We start from the raw sequence: 26,093 nt of genomic DNA, 5'->3' as shown, positions 1-26,093 counted from the left end.
GAATTCTGCCCTTTTTCTCGGAATTCTGAAAAAAAAAAAGACGTGCCCACTTTCCCCCCCCCAGTGGCCCTAATCCTCTTCTGTAGCTAAGACACTTGCTTTTGCAAATTTGATTTTTTGATCAGCACAGCCTCTACATGCTGTTGGTTTAGAATCTAGACGTTTCTGTATGTCATAACAGTGCAATAGACAATCAGCAAGCTCATGCAAGACCCTGAGGCTGAAGCAGCTTAATGCATCATGAGAAGCTTTATTTGTTTGTTTTCTGAACTCATGTTTACAAAAGAAATACTAAAATACAAGAGTAGACCAGAGGGAGAGTTAAGCTCAAATGGGAGGCAAGGCCCCATATTGTACACTCCAATAGGGCTGTAACATCAGGTGGGCGCTAGTCCACAAAGTGGTGATGGAAGAGAAGTCAGATGTTCCTGCAAAGCATCCTGAAGCCACAAAGGCTATAATCATGAGAATGAAGATGCACAGCATAAAGAAACCCACTCTCCAGATGGCTTTCTCCAAGGTACCTGGGCATCTTTACACGATTGAGAAGCAAGAGGGAGAATAATGAGCGAGAAAATGAAATACGATGCCTCCATCACGTACAAAATCTTATCTGAGTACCTTTTAGACTGAAGCTTAACTGTGGGAAGATGAGGTTTCAGCAGCTCCTCAGTCTTAGCTTCCTCCTGCAGACAGTGTAGCAGGCATCATTAATGTAGCATTTCTAACTCAGTTTCTCTAGTTTGTATTTATTTTATTGAACTTCATACAGACATCTACATTTCCATGATTTGTGGAGTCTGTCATGCCGGTATTCATTTCAGCTGTTGTGGCCAGCAGTTTAATTTCCTCTGCAAAGGACAGAGGGCGGTTGAGCACTCGTTCCTTCTCTCTCATCAGGTCACTAAAAACAGAGTGACGCAGTACATTATGAGCTCTCCCACTATACTGTGTAATCTTTTAAAGCAAGAGGATCTGTGAGTGAGGATTACAATGTGGCCTCATCTTGTCTGTCCTCCAACTGCTTACTCAGCTCCTGCGTTGTCTGCCTGAGGTCCTGTAGCACAGACACAGGGCCAGACAGTAAAACACCTTAAAAGTTTATAAGTCAGAATTGGGCAAATGTTACAAGGGCATACATGCCAACCTTCCCGATTTTTCCTGTAGAATCCCGAATGTCAGTGCCCCTCCCAAAAATCTCCCGGAGCCACCATTCTCCCGAATTTCTCCCGATTTTCCACCCGGACAACAAAATTGAAAAACCATATATCGCAGAATTCATAGCGCGGCCCAGCCAATTCCAGTTTCCAACTGTGGCGGCAGCTACTTAGTTTTAATATTACTCCTATTACTCTTTCTGGGTCACAAAATAAACTTTTAACATATTTTCAGGCGAGAATGTAGCTGTGTAAACTTCAAATATCTGAGCCGAGGAGAAAACATCGGCACCCGTCACATCGTTTTCAACCCCCGCGGTCTTTCACTACTCAGATTAAACATGATATATAAGTCACTTTGATAACTTAAAACTGCTATTGTTGGACTTTTTTCAGTGTTTTATTTGTTCGTGAGTAAATCAGTTTGGCTGAGATTAAAGTTATCAGATTAGATTAGATTCAATTTAACTTTGTTAATCCCTCGGGAGGGTTCCTCCGGGGTTTTCACACAGCTGAATAAACGTCAAACAGAAAACTGATTAAACAGAAGTGTGAGATGGTCAAGAATTTATGGCAGCGTCAAGTTTATATTTTAGATAGCAAGGAGCAGGCGGAAGAATTTCACTCCACTGACAGAGTTCGTGATGTAATTCTGAAGGCTAGACTGTCCAATTTCACAGTCGCTCACTTCCGGCCTACCCGGCTTTTGGAGGACCCGGCCCACTTAGATTGCGAAGGCCAGGTCCTGAGGAGGATGCAGCCTCTCAATTTGGATACCCCCGCTGTTTCTGGCCAGCAAATAGAGCTGTTGGATACCCCCAACAGCCCTTTTGAATGTCTCCCTAATTCTGAGGTTTCAAGGTTGGCAAGTGGGGACTCTTTGTGAGCATCGCCTATGGACCGATTCCAAATGCAGTATCACATTTCAGGAATCTCTGACTCTCACACTGAAGATGAAGCAGACAATCCCTCCACCAAACAGACTTTAAGATGAGTTTTTTTTTTAAATCAAACAGTAATTGTGACCCACAACTACTAACTGTGCGCTCGGCTTGCAGGCACACAGCATGTTTAAGATCTCCCCGCTGACTTTCAGTGATGTTTAAGTCATAAAACTGTGAGAGCTCCTCCAAAAGCGTCAGCTTACAACTCCAATCAATCACATAATACATCAAATAATAATCTCTGTAATATTCTGGATATTTATTATTGAGCTATTTGTATGTATTAGAGCTATTTCTTATAATAAGCAATTTAGTTCAGTCTGTTACTGTTCTTACTGTATTGAAAGCAACTGTAACCACATAACTTCATTTAATAAGGTATTCTGTGATGAAAGCTGATGTCTGCTTTGCATCAATACTCAACAGTTCACAGTCTTCTTATAGACCTGCTTTTTCTTTCTTCCAAACATATACTTGATGATTCTGGCTAGACTTTCTATCTCTCTGCATCTCTGACTTATCCAGATGTTTTAGTGAAGTGACTGCACGTAAGGATTCCTTTGGAGGACTCTTCCATGCAGGCTGTGTTTGCACATCTGAACTGCACAGTGAAATAGTGCACCAACTCTCCTCTGTCAGTTAAAATTTCCAGCAGCTCTTTTGAATTCATGACGTTGATTTGTTTTCCTTTCTTGCACAGCAGGGGTGCAGTTTTAGCTAAAAGTTTTCTAAGCCTTGCAGATATTGTCTTGACTTTCAGAGTTCCTTTTAACTGTCGTTTCTCAGTGACTTGTCAGACAATTGAAAGTTGGAGGTATTTTGATCTTTTTAAAAGCCTTCCCTTTGATGCCCTGACAGTCTTTTCAACTATGGCACTTTTTGACCTGTCAACAAGTCAATTAAGGCCCAAAGAGTACCCGGACTTTTACATACAACTGTGCATTTGCAGATCCCAACAGCTCCAATGCAAGCTCGCACATCATCACACAAAGGAAATGTCTCTCTTGTCAACAGTCTGCTAATCACTGACACAGTTTGAAATCCATGTGATAAAGAGTTGCATCACATGAATAAATTGCATAAATTATACTTTTTTTGGTTTAATGTTTGATTAGATATCAATGGATAAAACATTCTTACCTTTATATTGTTGAAGCACTCTTCCACAGTTTCACTTAATTGATTCAATTGCAAGTATATCTATAAAGAAATGGTAAAACAATAAACAACAGAGAACTGTGACAATCTTTACTGTTAATGTTTGTGAGAAAATCTAAAACTGTTGGTCAGTCACTGCTTTGTATTGACATCGATGCTGATCTTATACTTGCCAGCTGAATAGCCTCATCCTTGTGCTCCAGGTTTGACTGGTCCTCTTCCCTTTTAAACTAAAAAAACATACAAAGTACAGAAGAAAAGAAGATTATCAAAATACTATATACTCATGTCATTCAGGTTTGTCAAGTGAAACCAATGTGGACGTTCTTTACATCTGCATTATTTTTTAAAGTCTTCCGGTTATATAGAAGACTGTGGAAAAACAGCACTCAGCTTCCTTGATCTATGATATGACACCCTTCTGGGATCTTTATGAGCTCATTAATATCAGATCATTCTGAAAAAAACATTCATTTTGTTTATTATGGACATTATTAGAGCCAAAAAAGAGGATTATGCACAGTATTCTTGTTTTTAAATAACTTGTCAATCACATAAGAATGGGCTGTCCTTGTTTTTGCAGTCAGATACACTCCTTGTTTGCCACATTCAGTTTCAAAACTATAATAAGGCAACGAAAAACACTCAGTTGGAGGCTTCATAACTTTACTAATGTGTGACATCGAGGTGGCTATAACCATGGTGGAATTGATAACGTTACCTTCAAGTCCTGAATTTCAGACTTGAGGTTGCTCAGTGAGAGCTTGTCCTGCTCTATTTCTTGCTGGAGGCTTTTGAGCTAAAAAAAAATAAATTATATTTATATTTAGACACAGCTTTCCAAGTTTCTGCAAAACTTAAGATGTCAAAACTGAAACCCAAAAGCAAAATTCATCCAAGATAAATAAGCATGTATCACTGCACACTGAAACTATAAAATATGAGTGTTTAAAGTTGTTACTGAATGTGAAAAGTAATGCATATCTACCTCTGCAGTTAGCTTTTCATATGTTTTCTTCATCACAGTGGATTCCTTCTCCTACACAAAAACATGAAGGTTCATCTGAAGTGAACTCGCTGGGAGAAACCAGCAATCAGTGCAACATTACATCTACATTTTATGAAGCTTAAATATCACTGGGGGAAATAATGATTTGATCCAAGGCTGGATTTGTAAGTTTGCTCACTGGCAAAGAAATCACAAGTCTCCAATTTTTATGGTTGTTTCTTTTTAATGGAGAGAGACAGACAATCAACTATTCAGAAAAAAACACATTACATAAAAGTAGTAAATTGATTTCTGTGCCATTGAATGAAATAATAAAACATGACTTAGCACTTGGTGGAGAAACTGTTGAAGATGTTTCTTGTAGTTACCACCAGGTTTGCACACATGTCAGGAGGGATTCTGGCCCACTGCTCTTTACATGAACTTTCTAAATCCTTTAGGTTTCTTGGCTGCTGCTTGGGAAATCAAAGCTTCAGCTTCCTTCACAGATTTTCTATGGGACTGATAGGCTACTCCTTAACATGCTTCATATTGTTCTCTTCCATGACTTTAGGGACTTCTCGTATTGTTAGCAGAAAAAGCATAACGATTCCACCTCTGTACCTGACTGTGGAGATAGTGCTCATTGGGTCATCATCTCTCTTCTTCCAAATGCGGCATGTCAAGTTCATGCCAAAGAACTCGATTTTGCTTTCACCTGATCACATCACTTTCTCCCAAACCTTCTCTGAATCATTTAGCTGTTCCATGGCAAACTTAAGATGTGCTTGCTTGAGCAGGGGAACCTTGCGGGTGTCGGAACCAAAGAAATTGCTTCTGAGGATAGGACTGCTTTACTCATATAATAAGTCTGTTATTGATTGACTGTAATCTATGTACCAAATTGGCTCACATCTCTCCATTAAAATGAAACTACCATAAAAACTAGACACTGTTTATTTCACTGTAAGTGAGCAAACTTACAAATTCAGCTGGGGATTAGATAATTCCTCTGCTATATTTCAAACACTTCTTACGAACCAATTCACGGATCTTTTCTTCATTCCGTCTATGTGCCTCGAAGTCATCTTCCAGAGCTATGCAAGGCTCCGCTTCAGTCTGTTGCAAGTCTTGGAAAACTTTCTCCAAGCTGGAGACACACAGTGACAGTTTTAAGCTTCTGACCACATTGCTAAAAAAAAAAAAAAAAAGAACCTAATAAATAAAATCACCATAAAAAATAAAAAAGCACAATTATCCAGTAATAACAACTGACTTATAATAGGTTTAAATTAAAAAAACAAACAAAAAAAGGAGATCTAACAGCAAGATGCAAAGTATTTCACAGGCAACAATAAAACAGCAAGATTAATCTGAAATTAGTAAAATATTAAAAACCCAACCTGATAACGTACTGGATTGTTTCATTAAATTCCAAGCAAGAATTAGGCTACGTTCACACTGCAGGTCGTAATGCTCAATTACGATTTTTTGATCAAATCTGATTTTTTTTTGTCTGGTTATTCACACTACAAATAAAATGTGACAGCAAATGCGCTCTAGTGTGAACCGTTCACGGCCCCCAAAGCGACCCGCATGCGCAAAAGAAGACGTCACACACAACGCGCTCTGTTTAGACCCAGACCAAACAGTATTGTTTGACTGATGGCCCTTAATATAAAGACTTGTTTCGGACTTTACGTTTCCCAATTTTGTTTTAAGTTATAAAGTTATTTTGTTATTTACATATGGCCTAATAATGATCCTTATTGCTGTTTTAGAGGAGCGGTGCTTCAAAGGATAGTTGCAGATTTCTGTCATAATCTGCAGATTATACAGTACAAACAAAATGTTCACGTTTCTCCAACGTTGTCTTCCCAACAGTTTCACTAACATCTACACTGGATGGCCAGGAGGCGTTCGCGATGTCTTCTCCGGCGCTGATAATTGGCGTCTGTCTTGTGTGAGTGACGTAAAAGACGGATTTAATGCGACATGACCATTCAAACAGCAGTCGCTTTCTAAAACATCAAATATGTATCAGATTCAGTACCACATACGAAAGTAACCCAGATCAGATTTGAAAATATCGGATCTGTGCTGTTCACACTGTCATACCATGATCGGATATGGGTTGCATAGGGTCAGAAAAGTCGGATTTGATGCGCTTTCACCTGCAGTGTAAACGTAGCCTTAGAAACACTGCTGTTGTCCTCAGGGCCAAAGATAACAATCTTTCTCTTTCAGACTTTTCCCAAACAAACATAAACCACAATGTTTTACTGGAAGCCAAAATATGGAAACATGTGACACTTGCAACTGAATGCCACCGAATGGCAGGGAGACGAAATGGAAGTGACCCTTCCACAATCAACTCGTGACAGTAATCTGTCTTAACTTACGTTTCAACTTGTTTTCTGAGGGACTTATTCTCCGAACCCAGTGCTGCCATGTCATCATCTGCACCATCGAGCAATTTCCTCATGTCAGCATTTTGATCTCTCAGCAGACTCTGACTGTATTCCAGCTCTGCTATTTTCTCAAGCATCTCCTTTGGTGACCTGCACATGCACATCACAGAAAAAGGTCATATGCTGCACAGTAAGTCCAACCAGTTGTGTGTGTGTTCATTAAGCATCACTCACATGTTTTCCTCTATGACATCCATTGAGTTGGCGTATTCCTTACCCTGCTGTGATCAACATATGTTTTTGTCAAAATTCATATAAAATAGTGACAAAGCCACAATACATATTTTTGAAGTGAATGGTGTTGAAAGTAATTTAGATTTCAACTAGATTTCAAGTAGACTTTATTTATTCAAGCATAAATACATTTTTGGCAAGAAAGAACAAGCAAATGCACAGGTTTCTATTAGGTAAAGTAACAAAAATATATGTGGACAAGTTGTGCTTATGTGTGGTTTCCTCCCAAAAGACAATTTTGTGCCATGAAAAACCATGATCTACTTAATTTATCTAGGCCACTACAGTCATGTGAAAAAGAAAGTTTCAACTAAACCCACCTTAAGCAGTAATAAATACAAGTAATTGTTTCCAGTGTGACTTTATCAGTCTTTTACAATATTGGCTTTTGCCCAACACAGCATGTCACTGTGCATTATGTCTAAGTATCTTCACTTTGGTCTTGTCTTTTTCAAAGAAGTATCATTGTTTTTTCAGATGTACTAAAGCTAAGCCATGCTGACACTTTTACAGAAGAGGCTTTCTCTTGGTAACGACTCCAAAGAAGGCCTACCTGTTCATTATTTTCAGAACTATACTGTCATGAACTTTAACATTTAATATGCTAATCGAGGCTTGCAGAGATTGAGTTTTTGCAGTTTCACTAAGCACTGCACAATCTGAACTTGAATATGCTGGGATGTCCACTCCTGGGATGATAGAGGCATTGTGTTAACACACACCTGAATGCTTCAGCCCAGTAAAATGCCTGAACTCCTGCTTTTACAGAGGTGCTGGTACTTGCTTAAGGTAAGTTAATCATTTACATTTGGAGCACCTGGCTGCTACTTGCCCTATTACTTGCTATGGCTATAGTAAGGGTTTGTTAGTTAACTAACTAGTTAACTTAGTTTTTGCATCAAGTCCTTTTTTTTTAACATGACTGAACCAGAAATGCTTCATATGAGGCATATTTGTTTTGGCCTTGCAGGCAAGACCAGGACATCACACATTTAAGTAGAATGACATTTTGCTGTTAATGTAAATATAGATGGAGGTATGATTAAGGCCACATTAGCTTGAAAATGAATAAAAACAGACTCAGGCTTAGCTAACGGTTAACTTAAATGCGAATAATTAAAGCTAATAAGTTATGAGAACTTAACTGTCGTTTACAAAATGGTTAAGTTTTTTTTTTTTAAATACAGACACACATGCAAGCATTATTGTAACTTTACATAAATGTTTAAACGTACTAAAATGGAGGGGGGGAAAGGCTAATGCAAGGTAAAAACGTGCAAGCTAATGGCCAGCTTTTTTTTCAGTTAGCGTTAGTTAAATAAAATTCAACTTTGTGCAATAAAGACAATTTCTAGCAGAGCTTAAGTGTAAAAGTGTTTCAGTGGTGTTGTAGCTGTATAAAACTAACAAGCTAAAAACCTTACCAGCACATGAACACTTTGCTACTTGGATACCTGGTCACACTAGCTTAACTACCAAGGATCTAGCTTCCATACAAGCTGGTTACCATGGCAGCAATTAGTTGGGCAGGCTTCACAATGAAGGCACTTTTATCAAATCGCTTATTTCCATCTAGTTTATAACAAATTTATATAGCAGTATAACTGTAAGACTCACTGATACTGCTTATAAGGGATCAGAAAAGTTGCTGCCATGTGGAATAAATGTAAACTGTGCTGGTAGATATTGCTGCTTGCTTCAGTTGCAATTATTAGTTCAATATTAGACAAATATGACAATTTGTTTGTGTTGTGTTCAAGAAACCTGTCTTGGATGTTTTGAGCTTTGTGGTTAACCATCCATTAGAAGATGGGTAAACTTCTGTCACACAGGGATGGACATGGCCAGAGGCAGGCTGTGGGTGTTTAAATGCTTAGTTCATCCCAAAGTGGTAATAGAATATCCCCTGTCACAGAACAAATGGAGTCTCAGCATGCCATACCAGTATTATTCCCATCTTATATTGTTTTATTTTGGTGAGCCTCAGTTTCCTGTCACCTGATGTAGTCGCCTGCTGCTGTAGCCCATCTTCATCAAGGTTCAATGTGTTTTGAGTTCAGAGATGCTCTTCTGCATACCTTGGTTGTAACAAGTAATTATTTGAATTACTGTTGCCTTCCTTTCAGTTTATACATTTCTCTGAACTCGGGATATTTTCAGTTATTTTCAGATGGCTGTGCAGGAAACTCCAAGGGGATCAGCAGTTTCTGAAACTCAGCTTTGTTGTTGGTGCCAGATGGATTGGCCTATGTTCAGTTACTTAAATCACCTTTCTTCCCCTTTTCCATCTCGACATACATAAGTACACTGCCATACTGTTGCTGCCAGTATGGCGAAGATTTTATCTTTTGGTGATTTTTATAATTGTTTTTATAATTGTTCCCTATTTGAACAGGATCTATTTGGAATTTTGGAATAAGAATTATTTTTATTAGTCAAATATGACAACAATTGCAGTTTAAAGTGATGCAAATTAGAAAAAGTTAAAACTTTTGAAACCCAAAATTTAATTATTTCAGCACAACTTTAACAAAAATAGAATAATATTAAAATTAAACATTTCTCAGTGGTATATCCCTTCAAGCAAACACCTTTAAAAGGCAAAACACCCAATAATCAACCAAACAAAATGATATCTTTTGGCAAGGAACTAACAACAGTTGTAAAGAATAATAATATAAAATTTAGTGACCAGTACAAACAAACAAAAAAGGCTTGTAATTTTTCCAATACACTTAGGCCAGAAGAATTAAAATAAGAAAAATAAAAGATGCCAAGGAGTAAAATACATGGAGGTAAAGGAAATTCATTTGGCATCAATTAAAACTGACATGTTCGCATTCTTCCATATTATTCTGAAATGAAGCACTTGACAGGATGAAGTACACTCAAGACAGGTAAACAGTTACAGGGATACCTCGTGAAAAAAGAAAGACTCTATAGCCATCAATTATAACAGTTTGAATGTGTTTGTATGCAAAAACTGGTAATTATAGGCAAAAACAGGATGCTCTAAAGATTTCTATACAGTATGTAACGTATAGGGTACAGAATGAGGACACAGACGCTGCTTAATGAAATATCAAGCATGGAGGCAAAACTGTTCACACATCATAAGCATGTACATTTTAAATACTGCATTCACTAAACGTAAACTGTCATATTTTGCACTTTTTTCCACACCATTTCAGTATTTACTTTTATTTATTTCAAATTAATGTTGTGCTGAAGACATTAAGACCGCTCCTTTGTGTCTCCCACTGTTCCACCTGCCACAGCAGAATCCAATTAAAAAGGTCAGTTTAATAAACTCAGGAGCATCCTCAGAGCAACAGCAAAATAGAGGCAAATGATTGTGCATTTTACAGTCAAGTGGAGTAATCAGGAACTGCGTAAGCCACACTTGTGTAACGTTCGGATTTAGGCAGCCTCAGCGTAGGGAAAACCCAAGAAAGCAGCTATTATCAACACTCCCACGAGGCGTCACTGTCAGAGATTGTGAGTGCTTCTCAACAAGGATTAAAACTGAACGTTGTTCAGTCAAAATACATTCTTATTTCAGTGCTATTTTCAAACATGTATTATCAGTGCTCGCTTGCAAGATGAACACATCGAGTTTCTGTGTTCATTTTCTGAGGCCAGCCTTGCTGAGTGTACGGATTACCATTTAAGATCAATGTACCACCAAAAGAAGACCCTTAATTTCTTTGTCTCAGCACAGAATCTACAGAGTAGACACTGGCAGTGAGTTACACCCACCAATACATTACACAGCCACAGACAATTCTACTTTCTTCCCACTCCAAGCTACCTCTTCTTGAACTAAGATGAGTTCCCCTGCTGCTCCCGATAACATTAACCACCACCATTAAAGTAAAGACACTCGGTCCGCTCCGATCAGCACCTGTTACCGCGAGGGCTCCAGCGATCCTGTGACCTGGAAGTTTATGCCGTCTCCTGGCAGTGGCGAGGGGATAAGAGGGCAGAGCCAGCAGATGTACCAACGCAGGCCCAGTGTGTGATGCAGGTTGCCAAAGAGTCCCAGGCTGTAGGGTCGGCGGGAGGAATACCACTCCCTGGTGGTCTGACCACGAAACAGCAGGTAGAGATGGAAGAAGAAGAAGGAAGACACCAGCAGGAAACCCACCACGCATGTGTCTGCGATGAATGCGAAGGCAAAGGCACGTGCTGAGACCTGGCCTGGGGTGACGAGGAACAGCAGCACACATTAAATCACAGCAAGTGATTACAAATCCAGGCAAACTGAGGTCTGTGATTCATCTCATCACCAATCAACCAGAGGCAAGAGGACAGTATCAGTTTTACTTAACCCGTAGAGTTTCTAAAATACAAACTAAAATATGTATTTCTGAATAATTCTAAATATTTTTTCATAGATCTTAATAGTCAGAGATGTAAAAATAATGGAGATGAACTAACTGTATATTTGGATCTGATATTGACATTTAGCTGATTTTTTTTTTGTGGTTACTAAGATATGTGATCAGTAATGATACCAGTCAACAGTGGGAATATCAGCCAATACCAAGCGAAATCAGACAGCAATAACGATAATTTTTCTTTAAGCAGAGATGACAGTATCCTCTTTCCTTCAGTTTTAATACATTATGTTCATTTAGCAACATCTATAAGTTCAAACAGAGTGTCAAACAGTAAGTATCACAGTAATAATGTGCATGAGACGCTCCAGCTGTGACAAACCAGATCGTACCTGAAACAAGCATGATCCAGGGTATGAGCAGCAGCAGGATGCTGTGTACCGTCACACCCTCCTTCAAGATGACAATGAAGACCTCTGCGTTCATCAGGGTGGCGTACAGGAGCCCCGACCACATGAAAAACAAGCAGCTCAGGAAGTAGCGGTAATTGCGGAAGCCCACGCACTGGCCAAAAAAGACGCAGTGGTGATCCCGCCGCAGCACGCACACCTTGCAGTCGTAGCAGTGGGAACAGCGCGGAGGAGTGTGCGTCTCACATGTGTAACAGTACCTTTGAATAAAAGACAGACTTTTTTAAATGTATGGTTATTAGTAAATCTATTTTATTGTGAGCATCAAAAATAAAGATTGTGTTGAGCCACACGTTAATAATTCAAATGAACACCTGCTTTGGAATAAAGTGTGAAGCAAACTTTAGATCTGGCAAAAAGCAAAAATCTCACTTCTTTGCTGCCGTTAAATTAATTATTTATGGTTCCCGATCTCGCATTTTTCAGATTTTAGAAAACCTACAATCTGTTTCAGTTGTCAGCAGAGGTTATATTTCTTGTTAACATGCAGTACATGTTATGCAATGCTAAATTTTGTTATGTAATCACCCCCACCCCTTTTATCGCATTGCACAGTTGTAAGCAAAGATTTACTGCAAATTTAATCTGATCACTTCACTCAAACATAAACATCTCATCTCACATCTAAGTCACAAATAATCTGTTAGGATTCAGTGTTTTTCCTAGCTTGTCTCTCTTTAAAGCCTAAAACAATATGTCAAGGAATTCTTGCCTCTGCCTTGCTTATACCTCATGTTGGGCAGGATAGGGAAGCATACAGGAAGTAGTTTTTCTGATTCGATGCTTTATGAAGGTTACAAAATACAAATTAGTTGCCCAGAACATTATTTAAATCAAGATTCTTATCAAATCATGACGACAACAACAACAAACCCGAAGCGCACAAAGCAGGTAGCTGTAGATAGGTGGCAATATTAAACATACAATGTGCTGTGCATCAAATGTTCATTTCTACAGCTGTTTAATCCTCACCTCCACCCTTGGCCGAGGACTTCTCCTCCCAGGAACACTCCCTTGATGCTGGGACTAGTTTTCATGAAGAGCAGGGCGTTCCAGCAGATGTTCCCCAACATGAAATACTGGGCCAGCAAGTGGATTAATTTCCACCGAGAGGACCACTGAGTCTTCTTCTGGTCTGGCTCCAGCGGAGCCTCCACCGACACCAGGTAACTCACCTCTCCGGTTATGGAGAAAACCAGGAACGTGTTAAGGACCACAGGGAGGTAGTGACACATCTTCTCCACCCTGCAAAACACCTTACTAGCTATACTCGTCATGTTTTATTTGAAATTGCACCTAAAAGTGAATACGGAAAGCGGAAGGAATGCTTTAGCCGACGCACAGCGGTAAGCGTTGGCTAGTTTAACTAGCCTAAAACAATCTAAATTAGCCTCTCGCGTGAGATAAAGTCAAACACATGAAATAAAAAAAATGCCTTACGTGTCTTCCGGAAAGTTACAGTAGCGTAAGAAAATAAATGGTACCGTTTTAATCTTTAAAAACCTCACTGACAAGCACGATCTCTGATTGTGGACGGAATCTCGTCTGCTAGTAGGTGTTACATGAAAATATATCCGCAATGCAACAATATACTTTGGTTCCACCTCTAACTTGCCATGGGTAAAACATGACTAAATCACTCGCCTTTAGCCCTTTATTTGTATATAACTGTGTGTATCGTTTTTTTTTTTACGTCCCAAAATGTATTTCTGTGTGTCAGCAGGCACCATTTTGGTGTAAATTTGCTTCAACCACAACCCTGTTTTGAAGAAAGAGAGAAAACAAAGCAGCTTCTCCTCTTGTTAATCTGTTCAGTTTTGTAGCAGGTGTACTTTTTGCGACAGAACTGCAAAAATATTTTTTATTACTTCTGGTTTGAAGGTGAATCAAATTTTCTCCAAGTCAGAGAAGCTCACCTTCGGCCCTAAGTATCACATGAATTTTTCATTATAGAAATGATAGACTAATTTCTAATCCTGTACATCCTGGTCGCTCCTAATGAAGATCTGAGCATTTTCAACTGTGTCTCACTCTCACTGTCATCTTGTACATCATACCCTTCACTCTTGCTGCTATCCTTCTGTCCCAGATCACCCCTGGCACTCATCTCTGCCCACCCCACTTTGCCTGTACAGTCTTCTTCACCTCTTACGCAGTTTCCGTTGGTTTTGATGGTTGACCCCAGGTATTTAAATTTATCAGCCTTCACACCTCCACCTCTTGCAGCTTCAGTGTTACACATAGATTATTATAGATGGTATTCCACTGATGCCTGCTACATGCCCTCAAAATACCAGATATTAGGTATAAAAATCATTTTGATTATGTTATACTAAGGGCTCACACATTTGCATAAATACAAGTTCCAATAACTTGGTTACCCACTTACCAATAAAGTTGACCTCGCTGCTGTTTAATCTCATTAGCATGTCGATATGTTGATTGGACAGCATGTCTTTGGTCCCTCCCCTGTTGAAACACAGCCTTTAATCCCTGGTAATCTGCTCATCTACTGAGAGCCCACAGTCATGGCTGCACCAAAGGAAAATTTGCTGTCTCTTGGGCGTCTGAACTGCTCAGAAAAAAACACTTTCACCAAAGAAAGACAAATCTGTGGAAATAAGAGGTTAGACCACCTAAATGGTACCACATTTGCAGAGAATGGTGGATGATTTTGTCTTTAAAATCTTTTAAACTCTTAAAATGTGACATAATTTAAGTGTGTATGCAGTTTTTATATGAAAAGTAATGTTCACAGTCAAGACTAGTTTTATTGGCAAGTCTAAGAAGCAGATGCTGCCATGTCTTCTGGAAAAATGGGCTGTATGTAGATGGAAAGTGTGTGTGTGTGGCTTAGATGACCATCCTGCTGCTTCATGACCTCTTTCTCTTACAGTGTTAACAAGCTGGTGTTGTTGCAAGATGACCCTTCAGCTCTTCACACTCAGGATCATCTGTAAGTTAGCGAGATGCTTTCTCAGTAAGTGTTTTTTAAACTCCAAGTTTTTATGTGTGTGTCCTATTCAAGAGTGATGCACCTGCAGCAACGCTGGCAGGAGCTGAAGGAAAGAGAGCACATAGCCCAGCAACAAAACAGGCAGCTGCTGCAGCAGTTTGAGAAGGCCCAGGACACACTGAAAGGGATGTTGGCCCGCAATGCTGCCATGAAAGTGATTCGGGTGTGTAGATGTGCAGAAAACAGACCCATTAAACACACTGGAAGAAATCTATTCTTTCCTCGTGAAGCTCTTAAAATAAACTATTGCTTTGACCCCTGCAGATGGAGTATGAGAGATACCTGGAGGAGAACTCCCCCCGCTGGAAGCAGCAACTTAAGGAGAAGAGACAGGCAGCTCAGAAGAAGGTACAAGTAATGCACAGCATGAGCTGATTATTCACAAAGTTAAAGTGTCTGGTCAAAATGTAGAGCTGGTTTGTATTTGCTGCCTTACTTGCAGTTGTGTTTACATACACTCTCGTTGGCATGAATGTAATTCTGGGCTTTTAATTATTATTTTTTTCCAAGGTAGAATGATTGTACAGCATACATCTTTAATAATGACGCTAAATAATTGGGTGTACAAGTTAGAATTTATTTTAGATCTTTTCTAATCCACACAGGGTCAAAATTATACGTACACACGTTTTAATTTTAATGATGCCGAAGCTTCTACAAAGTCTTTTAACACAATTGACCACATTTGGTAGCTTCTCTTTGCCTGCATGAAAAAGGACTCACTAGACTCAATGAACAATGGGAAAGTCCAAGGAACTTTGGGAAGATCTAAGAGGGAGAGCTGTAGATTTACTTTTTGGGAAGGTCTATTGGAACCATTTCTATATAACTGTAGATTCCAGGACCAGGATAATCAGTTTAATTAGTTATATTTAACTCAATTTATTCAGATTTATTCACTTTGCTGAGATATTCAGGAACAATCCAGGAACCACAAAGGCTCAAGCCTTTCATGAACTGGAAAGCTGCCGGTACACCAGCGTCACTGTCCACAGTTAAGCTAATTTTACATTCCCATAGACTGAGAGGGTGCCGACCAAGAAAGAAGCCACTGCTACTAAATCAACAACTTCAAGCCCGACTAAAATTTGCAGCTCCCTACACAGAAAAGTCAAACACCAAGGTTTTATAGTCAGACAAGACAAAGATCGATTTATGTCGGCAATGACAACAGGTGTGTTTGGAGGAGTAAAGATGAGGCTTTCAAACTGAAGAAAACTGTTGTAAAGCATGGAATGGAATGGATAAGGCCAGCTAACATTAAGCTTCTGGAATGGCCTTCCCAAAGCTGGACCTCAACCCTATTGAAAATGCATGGATGCTTGAAAGTTGAGTCAATGCCAGGAACCAACCAATTGAAATGAACTCTACCAATTCAGCAAAGAGGAGGGGTCAAATATCCAACCATAATTATGCCAAAAGCTTGTTGATTGCTGGTTCATCTAACCATGTGTTAGTGGGGGCGTGCAAATTTGTGCACCCAATTCTTGTTTTTTTTAAAGTCATTAAATATGTATGCTTTACAATCATTCCACCCAACAGTTCAAAGAAATCATGAAACAATCAAAATGACAGTGACATTCATGTCCATCATAAGTGTATGTATATTTCTGATCACAGCTGTATTTGATAGCACTTTCAATGTTTCCACTTCCTCTCACCTCAAAATGACAAATGCAAGGAGATTAAGAATATCCATGTTCCAAAATCCAAAGTCATTTTTCTTTATTTACAACTGATGCCATGTCTTTCTGACAGTGTATTAAAGAAACTGTTTCTTCAACAGAAAATGGACGACTATTTGAAGTCATGTTTAAAGAACACGGACGTGATGAAATCTTCTGCAGGTAAGTCTTTATGCTGTGGGGCTCACTTTAGTAAATGACTAGATCACATTTATGGTTTAGTGGTAATAATCTGGTCTCATGTGTTATCTTGAAGATTGAGGTGTTCAAATATTTTATTTAAAGTTAGTGTGACAAACACCAGTCGAACATGTATCCTTGTTTTCAGGTCCACCCACGGAGCCACAAAAAACTGCTACACCTCAAGGTTACTCTGACTACAACCAAGATGGCTCCTCCCATCTTCCCCACACGCAGTCCTCCTGGTTGAGCTGCAGTCAATCCCAGATAGCCAGATTTCCTACCAGAGTTCCACCCATCATTCCTCACCCATATCCGCTTTACTATCCCGCCTCCGCACCCGGACAGTACCATCATCCCTGGCACAGGCAGGATCTACAAGGCAGGGCTTCCCTACAGCCTGACTACCCCTGGTACCAGCCTGCTGGTGCAACTGGAACTCCATCATACTCCGAGGCCCTGTGGGGCCAGCTTTATATGGAGGAGCCTTTACGTGACTCAAGGGTTTCGCAGACTGTGGGAGAGGAGGATAAAATGAGCAGAGTGCTGAGCTCACAGAGGGAGAGGAGCATCAGAAGCAGCAGCAGTCGTTCGTCCCACGAGTTAGACGTTAAACCAGGTGAATACACAAAAATAAATACTTTTCTTACACGAGTCTTTGTGCGTATTCAGCATGTGTGTGGACTTGTTTTGTGTTCGTACATTCTGTATCTAGTCCGTCTGTCCAGCAGTCACAGTGAGAGCAGTGAGAGTGGCAAGGATTCCAGCAAAAAGGCGGGGAAGGAGAAGGGAGGAAGAAAACAGCATGTCTCTTCAGACAGAGAGAGATGCAGCCCTCAGGAGTAAGCAGCATTCTTGTAGATGTGACTTTGAATTCATTGGATCCCACTGATGTATCATCTCCCCTTAGTTTCTTCCCTTCATGCTGCACCAGTCTGCTAAATGTGTTCTGAATACCCTTCATCAATACCCCCCTCAATTTATAGGCGCATTCCTGTCTCCTTTAAAAAAAAAATGTAGTTGATTTATGTGTGTCCTAATCTTTCTGGTGCAATTACTTGCCTTTGATCACAGCACAGACAGAAGCTGCAGGAAAAGAGAGCACAGGAATGACAGTAAAGGTCAAACTGGCTGGACATGAAGCTGGGGATAGTATTTAAAGGCGTGTGGCAGTCACACTAACAACTTAGCACTAAACCACATTTTATAGAAAACATCACGTTCTTGTTACCTCCTAATTTTATATAAATTAACTTTTAAGTTTTAAAAAATATGTATTAGTTAAACGGCACATGCTGTAGAGGAGGTCACAAAAGATCAGAAACAAGTCTTCTCCTCTTGCTTTATTTCTTAATACTTATTACTGTTTTAGACTGGCAAATTCATTCATCCATTCTTCCATCTTTTAGGTTTTCTAGGAATTCGAGTGCCATTCACATTCACTCAGTTAAAGTGGCCCAAAGTTCAGAAAGCAATGCCTCCTCAGAGAAAAGCCTGAGGAGCAGTAGGAGAAGGAGAAGTGGGGAGCTTTCTGTTCAATCACCAGGATTTCAGGAGGCAGAGGAAAGGACTGCGAGTAAGGGAGGTGACTCAGAGAGTCAGGACACTGGTGAGGAGTCAGGAAGTTTGAATGAGGCATACGATGGTGAAAAAGCAGGGAATCAAAATCATGAAGAGAAAACAAACAGATGCAAAGAGTCAGGATCCCAGCGGGAGAAGGAATCAGAAAGTGGCAGTGCAAAGAATAAAAACGATGATGTCAGTGAAGTAGAAGAGCAGGACAGTAGCAGTGCTGAGCAAAGCAGCACAGGAGAAAAAGTTAAAGGTAAGACAGAGGAAAACCTGGAAGCTAAAGAAGACGGTGAAGAAAAAGAGAAGAGTCAAACAGATAAAGAACAAGATGACAGTGATACCAAACAAGGTGATGGTGCTTCTGCCAAGGACGCAACAGAGGAAGCAGAGACATCTACAGGTGATGAAATGGAGGAACAGGGAGGTGAAGAACAGTCAATCAGGCTGAAGAACGAAGGCACTGAGAACAGAAAACAGGGTGCTGCCTCCTCTCAGGATGAAGAGGATGGAAGTGAAGGCAGTGAAGAAGAAGAGGATGAGGACTTGAATCAACAGGAGGATGACGAAAGCGAAGAGGAACACGGGAGTGAGGAAGATCAGATAGATTCAGACGACTGCATCGTCACACCACAAGAAAAGAGGTAAGACGATGAAGGATTGAAATATTCCTCACAGACATCATCACAAAAAAAATCGAATGTAATCCTGTTTTTAGATCTACACAGATTATAACCGAGGAGGCAGCTCAGGAACAGGAAGAGGGTAAAACAGGATCTGATAATGACGACTCAAACGAAGTCAGTGATGAAGAGGATATTGAGAACCTTCTTGCGCCTCAAGAAGAAACTCAGCAAAAGTAAGTACTCTTTTAACTGACTGACTTAAATTACAATGTGAAACGTGCCTCTTACTTTTCTTTTACCTTGTAGAGAAAAGTATCTGAGAGGTGAAGAGAAGCCCAAAGGTACAGTATAACCAGTCTTTACAGTAACATTAGAAAGGCTGCAGGACTTCTGATTTATGCTCAATTTATTTTCCAGCGAGTTTTCACAACATGGGAATTTTTCAAGTGGAGCACGACAAGCCGAAGACGGAGGACCCAAATGACTCTGATGAGTTTGATCATTTTTATGACTAAATGTACTGCTGTGCAAGTTAAAAGAGACAAACCACATTCAAAATAAAGTACTGCAGAGTATTATAATTAGTTTTATAATAATACATTAAAAACAGAAACAACAGGCTATTTAATAACTGTTTTATTTCTTCTTGTTTTAATTAAAGGCATTTTTGAATGTTACAATCTTAAACTGGAATACAGACTGTACTCAGGCTTCCCTGCAAACACAAAATTATTTTCATTTTGAGCTGCAAAAGCAACAGGATTTTTCAGCATGTTACTTTTTCCTCCTGTTAGAGACACAGGAAGATAAAAAAATCTGGACAACAATAAAACTTAAGTGGAAGAGACACAATGTTACAAAAGCTGTACAAAGGGCAACAATAATTTGTTGAAAAAGAAATTATTGCTGCTGTATTTGACTGATAACCCATCAGTTATGAGCACAGTACACTTCAACATGTTCAAGGTATAAAAATAAACCAATATACAAAATAATTTGAAATGGTTTTCCAGCAGCATGCCTGTAGCACAGCTGGTCCTGGTTAAACCAGCTCATTTCTGGTGACAATTAGAAGTGAAAGTCTGCACTCTTGTTAGATTTTCACCACCTGAGCAGTCAAACATGGGCTCACCCTCTTCCCGTCTTCTGACTGAGGACTGCGCTGGATGAGCAGCCGCCCGTACGTCCCGCCCACCTGGCCTTTGGTCAGCCGTCCAGGGTTGACACACACACAGCCGACCACGTCCTGAAGATGGGAGGAGATTTTAGATGACATAACACTCGTAAAAACTAAAAAAAAAAAATAGTCACGTGTTTAAAAAAAAACCAAAAACATGTTTTACTTTATATTATCAATGCAATAACTGATGATCCTGCAATCAATTCCCTCAATAAATGTGTATATATAGGATGTCAAGGGGAAGACGAGTTGTTTACCTTTACAAAGTAGCGCATTTCAGAGGGAACAACAAGGATGTCGGGGGTGAGCGGCATTTGGCCGAAACTCTGGAACTTCTCATAATCCATATTTACCTCGTCCGCAGGCGGATACAGTGGGTAGTAACTGGACATGAGAACATGGACACGATCACTAATAATACGTGATCTCAAATAAATAAATAGATCTGAACTCCTTCAGGATTTACCTCCGCTGTGTGAGCATGTGCTTCAGTATACGTGAGAATTTGTCTGAGCCGGTTCCACTGCAATGCAAAACATCAATTTCAACTATGTACACCGATGACCTTCATTGGAAAATATGATCATGTGAATAATTTAAGAAAACGGTCAGCCCTGTTCTTTATAAATCTGCATAAAAATGTAGGTCAGTAACTCACTTTGGTGTTTCTGATCTGCCACCTTGATGTCAGAATTTGGTGCAAATTAGAAAACAGCCTCACTCACCAGCTGATTTCCTCTGCACCCATGTGGATGAGGATGTCAGTTGATGTCAAGCCAATAGTCACCCCGTCAATCAGAAGGGTGCAGGGGTCAGGGACCAGGGTGACACGCTGCAAAGCATGAAGACAAACATTATATAACCTGACACTTACGCATGACATCTCCGGGACTGAAAACCATATTAAAGACAAACAATGCTACACTATTAAAATAAGGTTTGCCACGAGTGCTCAGAAATCTGCTGCATGTGCTCATCAGCACGCAACAACAGTGTCTAACCTGGGTCTGTTCTTTGCTGGGGTGGGGCAGGCTGAACGGAGGCTGTGGGTAGATGAAATGGTGGTGGATGTCTCTCTGAGAAGGCACAAACACCAGCTGACAGCCAACACTGGATTAAAGAAAACGAGAAAACACGAGGCTTCATTGTGGTAAAGAAAATCTGATTTGAACAGGAGGAAAGCACAGTTTAAAAAACAACCAAACGAACAAACAAACCTCGAATCGTTACAGTGTGACTGACCTCTGTCTTAACTTACTTGTATAATGTGATGACATAGTTTATGCAGACATATATGTAATTAACAAGAAAGACAAATTTCATGTGCAGTTGCAAGCAGGTTAAGTCGCAGGGTTTCAGACGGGGTTGCAGCTATAATGTCCTTAAGGCACAGATTTAAAACAAAAGCGAAAAAAACTGTAACTTTCGGAAAATTGCAGAAAAGGTCACACATGGATCCTGAATTTAACATCACAAAGGAAGTCACATGCATAGCTGTCTGACTCTGAGCTTTGATTAGACAACACATACCTTCTGGTCCCATCCACAATGCTTTCAATGCATCTGGTGAAAATGTTCTCAAAAGTCTCAGTCACCTGGGCTTTCTATTTAAGAAACACATGGAGATGACAAAGAAAGAAAAACAAACAAACATGTTGATTAAAATGAATTCACACTGCAAATTTGGATATAGAAGCTCAAATTAGATCCTTCTATGCAAAACGTGTACGAGTAGACGGTATTTTATGATGAAAAAAAACAAAAAACTTTCTGTGATTGCTATACTGCACCTGTCGGTTTCATTGATCTGTTATTGTGGTCAATCCAGTGGTACGCTTTTTATTTCCAGACCCAATAACACTGAAACTAATCGTCTTATTTGTGGGTTAAGTGTTATATCTTGAAGGATAACACAGAAGATTTATTCAGCAAGTGATACCTATTAGTTTTTGTCTACACACATATCCCTTTTAAAGCATTTTGACTTGTGCAAAAATGCACGCGAAAGGTTCCCCCGTGCGCTGTGCACACTCAAAAACAAGAAAAACACGGTCTCTGTCCCACTGACCTCAATCTGTTCATGTTTGGAATCCACAAATGGGCCCAGCTGTGGAAGAGAAACAAGAAATAGGAAAACCAGACAAAACACAGAGTCATGGGAGGACTGTCTCCCTCATAGATACACTCCTGACAGTGTGTATGTGAGCTTTAGTGGAAATTCTGTCATGGATAGTGTCTGTTTTATGATGGAACAACAAGGGAGACTGTACCAGCAGGCAGACATCAGGACGATCCCTGACAATAACATTGATTAAGTCCACCAGGGGGTCAAAGGTCAGACTGTCAGAGGGAGCGTACGGTCCACAGGCCACCAGTACATTCAGTGGCTCTGCAACAAATGAAGAGTGTGGAGTGTAAGAAGATGGCTTTAAGTTCAAGCTAAATCTGAAAAATTGATCAGACAGATCTTACCCTCATCTGTCTCCATTTTCATGTCAGAACTGTAGAACGGCAGAGGAACAGCCTAAAAGCACAACAACGTTACAAGAGTTTTCACAAACAGGCGAAAAGTGTTAAAGCCAACAACTTAGAACCGACCTCATAGAATTTGGAAGCCACCAGTTTTCTTCCTGTAGTGTTCATACCCTCCATCACCACCACCTAAAAAAAAAAAAAAACAGAACAGGAGCATTTAGATAAATGTTTTCTTACATGTGGGTTTGTTGGAAAGAGCTGCAAAAACAAAGCTACATGCTTCTGCTGATAAAAGGTTTCCTATAATTCTGAAAGTTTATTTTTATGAGGGGGAAAAACTGTCAGAGCTCTCGGTCAGACACCGGGTCAGTCTCAAGCCCATGTCCTTGGCATGCTCTGTTACTCTTGGTGGCCATATAACCTGCTGCACATAAGCTCAGTGCACAGGCAAAGGAGAAACCACCGACTGGTCATTAGGAAGGACCTCACTGGCATACCCATTTCTAGTTTCATCTGTCAAAGTAAGCGATTTCATTCAGCTCACCTGACCAGGAAAAAGGGAATACTCTTTAAGCTCCGATAGGTCAACAGGTACTTGCTGACCGCCTTGTTCTGGTCCAGCCTCTAGCAGGACTGACTGTGCATTCAGTTTGCCATTACTGTCACAGCAAATCTGTCCTAGCACAGTTATACTGTCCTGGAGGGAAGAAGACGCAAACCCAAGAAAGAAGTTAACTTTTAATCAAACAAATAAGCAGGTTTGATTTTACTCCTCAATATATATGATTTTAAGAGAAAACAATTCAGTGATGTAACGTAACATTTTATAGCAATGTACTATTATTTAATAATTTATTGTTTAAGCAGTGGGGATGAATCTTTAATTTAAAAGTTTTCCACAGGTGTCATCTCTTCTGTACCTGGGCAGGCAGAGAGACGGGGGAGAACTCCTCAATGCTGAAGTGAGTCCTGAGTCCTTCTCCTAGCTCCTCAATCTTCTCTGTCAACACTGGGAAAGACCCAGAAAAAAAATATTATCCAAATGTTCTGGGGTATATTTATTTAGTGATTTTACACCCAAACATACAGGAAATCTTTAATCAAGTGTGTGCAGCTATGTACCGTTTCGAACATCTCGCAGCCTCTGGAACATGTATTTGTAGCTGCTGTTAAGGGAATCTTCCGGTCCTTCCAATATCTCAACTTGGACACCTGCACCTGGATCTTTCCTGCCCACCCAACGGGTGCCCTGCACAGCCCCAAACGTGGCCACCACCTCTCCCTTTCCTCCCCGCTGGCTGTACTTCTGTGAGGGTGTCGCACTTCCAAAGAGATAAGGGGAGAAGGTCACTTAAAGTGACAGTGATGCAAATACAAAGGTTTATCTTTAAAAAAAAAGCTTTCTTTTTAAACTTTAACACAACCAGAGAGCATAATTTTCACGTTTTCAAAAATAATCAGAGCAGCATGGGGTGGAGAGTACTTGGGAGAGAAGCTGGCTGGAGACAGCAGTATGCTCGGGCTGGCCATCAGAGCTGCAGTTCTCTTTGAATGAGGACGCTCTGGTGTCGTCAGAGGTCGTTTCTGAGAGCCCTGTACCGACAGGAACAAACACAGTTAGGATCTTGTCTGTCTACATAGACTCAAACTCACTCTGCGGGAGACCCACGAGTTACATCTAGCTTATCTTAGCTTTTAAAGGCAGATCAACAAAAAAAACCTAAAGCATAAATGGATAAATTTTTTTTAAAAGTTACGAAACTTTATTTCTTTTGTTCAGATTAGATAACGCTCTGCTGCTGACAAGCAAGAAGTGTTTGGTTACCTTAGCAGGAGTAGAGTAAGAATCTAAGAGATCCTCCTCCTCTTCCTCAGCTTTTATTCTGATTCATTTTGTCAAAGTCTATGACTCAACAGCAACATTAGCAGACACAAATCAAAGAAAACACGTGACTCCAGGCAGTGCAGATAGACGGGTCTTTATGCTCAAGCATCAGTGTGAAGGATACAAATCATCAATCATGCTAATGTCTCTCATTCTACTGGCTGCTTCTTCCTTTCGGGAGGTTTTTCTGGATTTGATCCTCTTGTTCAAAACCTGTAAGATGACAAACATGCTGCATTTATAAGGAGCAGAGAATGACTAAGTTGTTGCATATTTAATAAGTAATTTGTAATGCATATTAAAATCTGTGGTCCTGTTACCTCATGTTCAAACTGCTCCAGAGTGTCCGTGGTGAGCTTCACGCCTTGTTTTGTGGCGCTATAGGCAACCCACTCATGCAGTATCTCTTGTGCCTGCAGTCTGTTACAAATACACTGCTCCACCACTGAAATGGAGGAGATATGAGGGAAAACAACCTAGGATTTAATCTGAGTGTCTGAGAAAATATTAGATGCAAGTACAATGTGAATTAATTTTGTGGGACACAACTTGCAGTGAATAATTACTGTTCCTGATCTTTAAAAATGGCTTAGTAATTATAAAAGACGTATCAATGAAATCAAAACAAAAAAAGCAGATTTCTAATTTACTTGACTTGTGAAAGTAAGTTATCAAGAAGAAAAATGCTATTTTAGTCAAAAGCTTTAACTAACAAAATCGCATGCACATGGGTATATAAATATTATGACTGATGACAACAGCTTAAACATGTCACAACACTACATTACTGCTATCCTGGGTACGGTAGAGTCCTCGATGATTACAGTGATAATGCACTTAGCTTCTTTGCTAACACACTCTCCCGTGTAAAGCTTCAATCCATATGAGAAAAACGGTCATCTTAGTTAGCAACTTACTTTTGTCGAGGACGGAATCATCTTGATAGGGTATATCGAATATTTCCAGCTCAGTCTTTAAGCTCTCTGTAGTTACTAGCGACATGGTTTTATGATACACAGTTACTACGTTGTGGAAAACGTCAAAAGCTCCAATGTTGTGATGATAGCTGCTAACGTTAGCTTTACTTTTACTTCGCGACAATGCCGCCGACCCTAGTTTTGTTTTAACTACACGGCTTCTAAATACTACCTACAGGCGGTTCGCTGTTAGACAGCAGAAACTAAATAATAATGGTCAACCTGATGCCTGTTTCATTTTACCGCGAAAAAGCGCTGTTCGTGTTGGCGGCCGGAATGTACGTCACATTCGTAACAGTAATAAACGGAAGTTGGCGGTCCCACAAAAATAAAAGCCTGTCCTGGTAACTTAGATTTTTTTCAAACTTTTTCAGTGTCCCACTTCAGAAGCAGAAAAACGAAAACGCCCCACAGTTTAATCATCCAATAACAATTAAAAGCAAAGGACGCAAGAATTCTATCTGAATAATGGTCAGACAAGTGGCAACAAACTATCTATTTATACTTATTTAATCATCTGGTTGTCTGCTCCATGGTTGTCTGGGAATCACTGGATAACATATGTGTGTTTAACTATTGGATAGCACTGGTCTGGGTAACACAATTCTCAGATCTTTTTACAGGTGTGCAGTGTGTGTTAATGATACTGCTCTGCTGCTGGCAGAAAGTCTCTGGAGTGGGCAGTTGTGTCCTTGCAGAAGATCAGCAGCAGCAGCCCGTCAGTGATTGAAGATATGT

General features: G+C 40.0%; 4 protein-coding genes across 11 annotated transcripts; 1 reads left to right on the top strand and 3 right to left on the bottom strand.

The window, feature by feature from the left end:
- Positions 1-221: 221 nt before the first annotated feature.
- On the bottom strand, positions 222-9,372 carry LOC113006873 (myosin heavy chain, skeletal muscle, adult-like). Of its 3 annotated transcripts, none has more exons than XM_026143104.1 (12): positions 8,377-9,372; positions 6,893-6,939; positions 6,650-6,808; positions 5,289-5,439; positions 4,248-4,298; positions 3,981-4,058; positions 3,433-3,489; positions 3,242-3,301; positions 993-1,057; positions 775-904; positions 622-686; positions 222-532 (listed from the first exon to the last, which is right to left on the bottom strand). In XM_026143104.1, exons 2-12 carry the CDS (start codon positions 6,913-6,915, stop codon positions 328-330), a joined length of 1,044 nt encoding a protein of 347 aa, XP_025998889.1. In that variant the 5' UTR covers positions 6,916-6,939; positions 8,377-9,372; the 3' UTR covers positions 222-327. The 3 variants fall into 3 exon arrangements, with proteins under 3 accessions (XP_025998889.1, XP_025998896.1, XP_025998903.1); XM_026143111.1 differs by having other exon boundaries at positions 781-904; XM_026143118.1 differs by having other exon boundaries at positions 5,289-5,397.
- A 66-nt stretch (positions 9,373-9,438) lies between these two features.
- zdhhc24 (zDHHC palmitoyltransferase 24) lies at positions 9,439-13,262 on the bottom strand. Of its 2 annotated transcripts, XM_026143139.1 has the most exons (4): positions 13,203-13,262; positions 12,735-13,007; positions 11,685-11,962; positions 9,439-11,152 (listed from the first exon to the last, which is right to left on the bottom strand). In XM_026143139.1, the coding sequence occupies exons 2-4, from the start codon at positions 12,995-12,997 to the stop codon at positions 10,860-10,862; spliced, it is 834 nt and encodes a 277-aa protein (XP_025998924.1). In that variant the 5' UTR covers positions 12,998-13,007; positions 13,203-13,262; the 3' UTR covers positions 9,439-10,859. The 2 variants fall into 2 exon arrangements, with proteins under 2 accessions (XP_025998924.1, XP_025998916.1); XM_026143131.1 differs by lacking the exon at positions 13,203-13,262 and having other exon boundaries at positions 12,735-13,052.
- Positions 12,875-19,466, top strand: LOC113006845 (DNA ligase 1). 5 transcript variants are annotated; one of them, XM_026143080.1, is made up of 12 exons: positions 12,875-12,928; positions 13,852-13,947; positions 14,659-14,718; positions 14,791-14,941; positions 15,043-15,126; positions 16,565-16,625; positions 16,792-17,262; positions 17,359-17,485; positions 18,053-18,856; positions 18,931-19,071; positions 19,145-19,179; positions 19,256-19,466. In XM_026143080.1, the coding sequence occupies exons 2-12, from the start codon at positions 13,934-13,936 to the stop codon at positions 19,351-19,353; spliced, it is 2,046 nt and encodes a 681-aa protein (XP_025998865.1). In that variant the 5' UTR covers positions 12,875-12,928; positions 13,852-13,933; the 3' UTR covers positions 19,354-19,466. The 5 variants fall into 5 exon arrangements, with proteins under 5 accessions (XP_025998865.1, XP_025998846.1, XP_025998837.1 ...); XM_026143061.1 differs by having other exon boundaries at positions 12,923-12,985; XM_026143052.1 differs by lacking the exon at positions 12,875-12,928 and adding an exon at positions 13,041-13,382.
- pola2 (polymerase (DNA directed), alpha 2) lies at positions 19,460-25,660 on the bottom strand. Its single transcript, XM_026143094.1, has 18 exons — positions 25,296-25,660; positions 24,699-24,823; positions 24,503-24,591; positions 24,319-24,376; positions 23,977-24,086; positions 23,616-23,815; positions 23,414-23,502; positions 23,038-23,190; positions 22,617-22,679; positions 22,491-22,542; positions 22,289-22,407; positions 22,087-22,125; positions 21,549-21,622; positions 21,020-21,128; positions 20,744-20,850; positions 20,485-20,541; positions 20,276-20,402; positions 19,460-20,084 (listed from the first exon to the last, which is right to left on the bottom strand). The coding sequence occupies exons 1-18, from the start codon at positions 25,378-25,380 to the stop codon at positions 19,932-19,934; spliced, it is 1,809 nt and encodes a 602-aa protein (XP_025998879.1). The 5' UTR covers positions 25,381-25,660; the 3' UTR covers positions 19,460-19,931.
- Positions 25,661-26,093: the final 433 nt, after the last annotated feature.

This window comes from Astatotilapia calliptera, chromosome 2, assembly GCF_900246225.1.
Source record: "Astatotilapia calliptera chromosome 2, fAstCal1.2, whole genome shotgun sequence".
Classification (NCBI taxonomy): domain Eukaryota; kingdom Metazoa; phylum Chordata; class Actinopteri; order Cichliformes; family Cichlidae; genus Astatotilapia; species Astatotilapia calliptera.
This window is presented reverse-complemented; position numbering and strand designations above follow the sequence as displayed.

Excerpts from the sequence above, each read along its gene's own strand:
- LOC113006873 (XM_026143104.1), bottom strand. The coding sequence starts at position 6,915 with ATGGATGTCATAGAGGAAAACAT. Across the intron at positions 4,299-5,288 it reads AAGAAAAGATCCGTGAATTG|GAGAAGGAATCCACTGTGAT; the intron begins GTTCGTAAGAAG and ends GTTTTTGTGTAG. Across the intron at positions 905-992 it reads AGACAAGATGAGGCCACATT|TGACCTGATGAGAGAGAAGG; the intron begins GTAATCCTCACT and ends CTCTGTTTTTAG.
- zdhhc24 (XM_026143131.1), bottom strand. The coding sequence starts at position 13,039 with ATGACGAGTATAGCTAGTAAGGTGTTTTGCAGGGTGGAGAAGATGTGT. Across the intron at positions 11,963-12,734 it reads GTCCTCGGCCAAGGGTGGAG|GTACTGTTACACATGTGAGA; the intron begins GTGAGGATTAAA and ends TTTTATTCAAAG. Across the intron at positions 11,153-11,684 it reads CTGGATCATGCTTGTTTCAG|GCCAGGTCTCAGCACGTGCC; the intron begins GTACGATCTGGT and ends TCGTCACCCCAG.
- LOC113006845 (XM_026143052.1), top strand. The coding sequence starts at position 13,342 with ATGCAACAATATACTTTGGTTCCACCTCTAACTTGCCATGG. Across the intron at positions 13,948-14,658 it reads GTTTTGATGGTTGACCCCAG|TGTTAACAAGCTGGTGTTGT; the intron begins GTATTTAAATTT and ends TTTCTCTTACAG. Across the intron at positions 17,486-18,052 it reads GAGAGATGCAGCCCTCAGGA|GTTTTCTAGGAATTCGAGTG; the intron begins GTAAGCAGCATT and ends TCCATCTTTTAG.
- pola2 (XM_026143094.1), bottom strand. The coding sequence starts at position 25,380 with ATGTCGCTAGTAACTACAGAGAGCTTAAAGACTGAGCTGGAAATATTC. Across the intron at positions 24,824-25,295 it reads TGATTCCGTCCTCGACAAAA|TGGTGGAGCAGTGTATTTGT; the intron begins GTAAGTTGCTAA and ends CCTCCATTTCAG. Across the intron at positions 23,816-23,976 it reads CCAGCCAGCTTCTCTCCCAA|TGCGACACCCTCACAGAAGT; the intron begins GTACTCTCCACC and ends TCTCTTTGGAAG.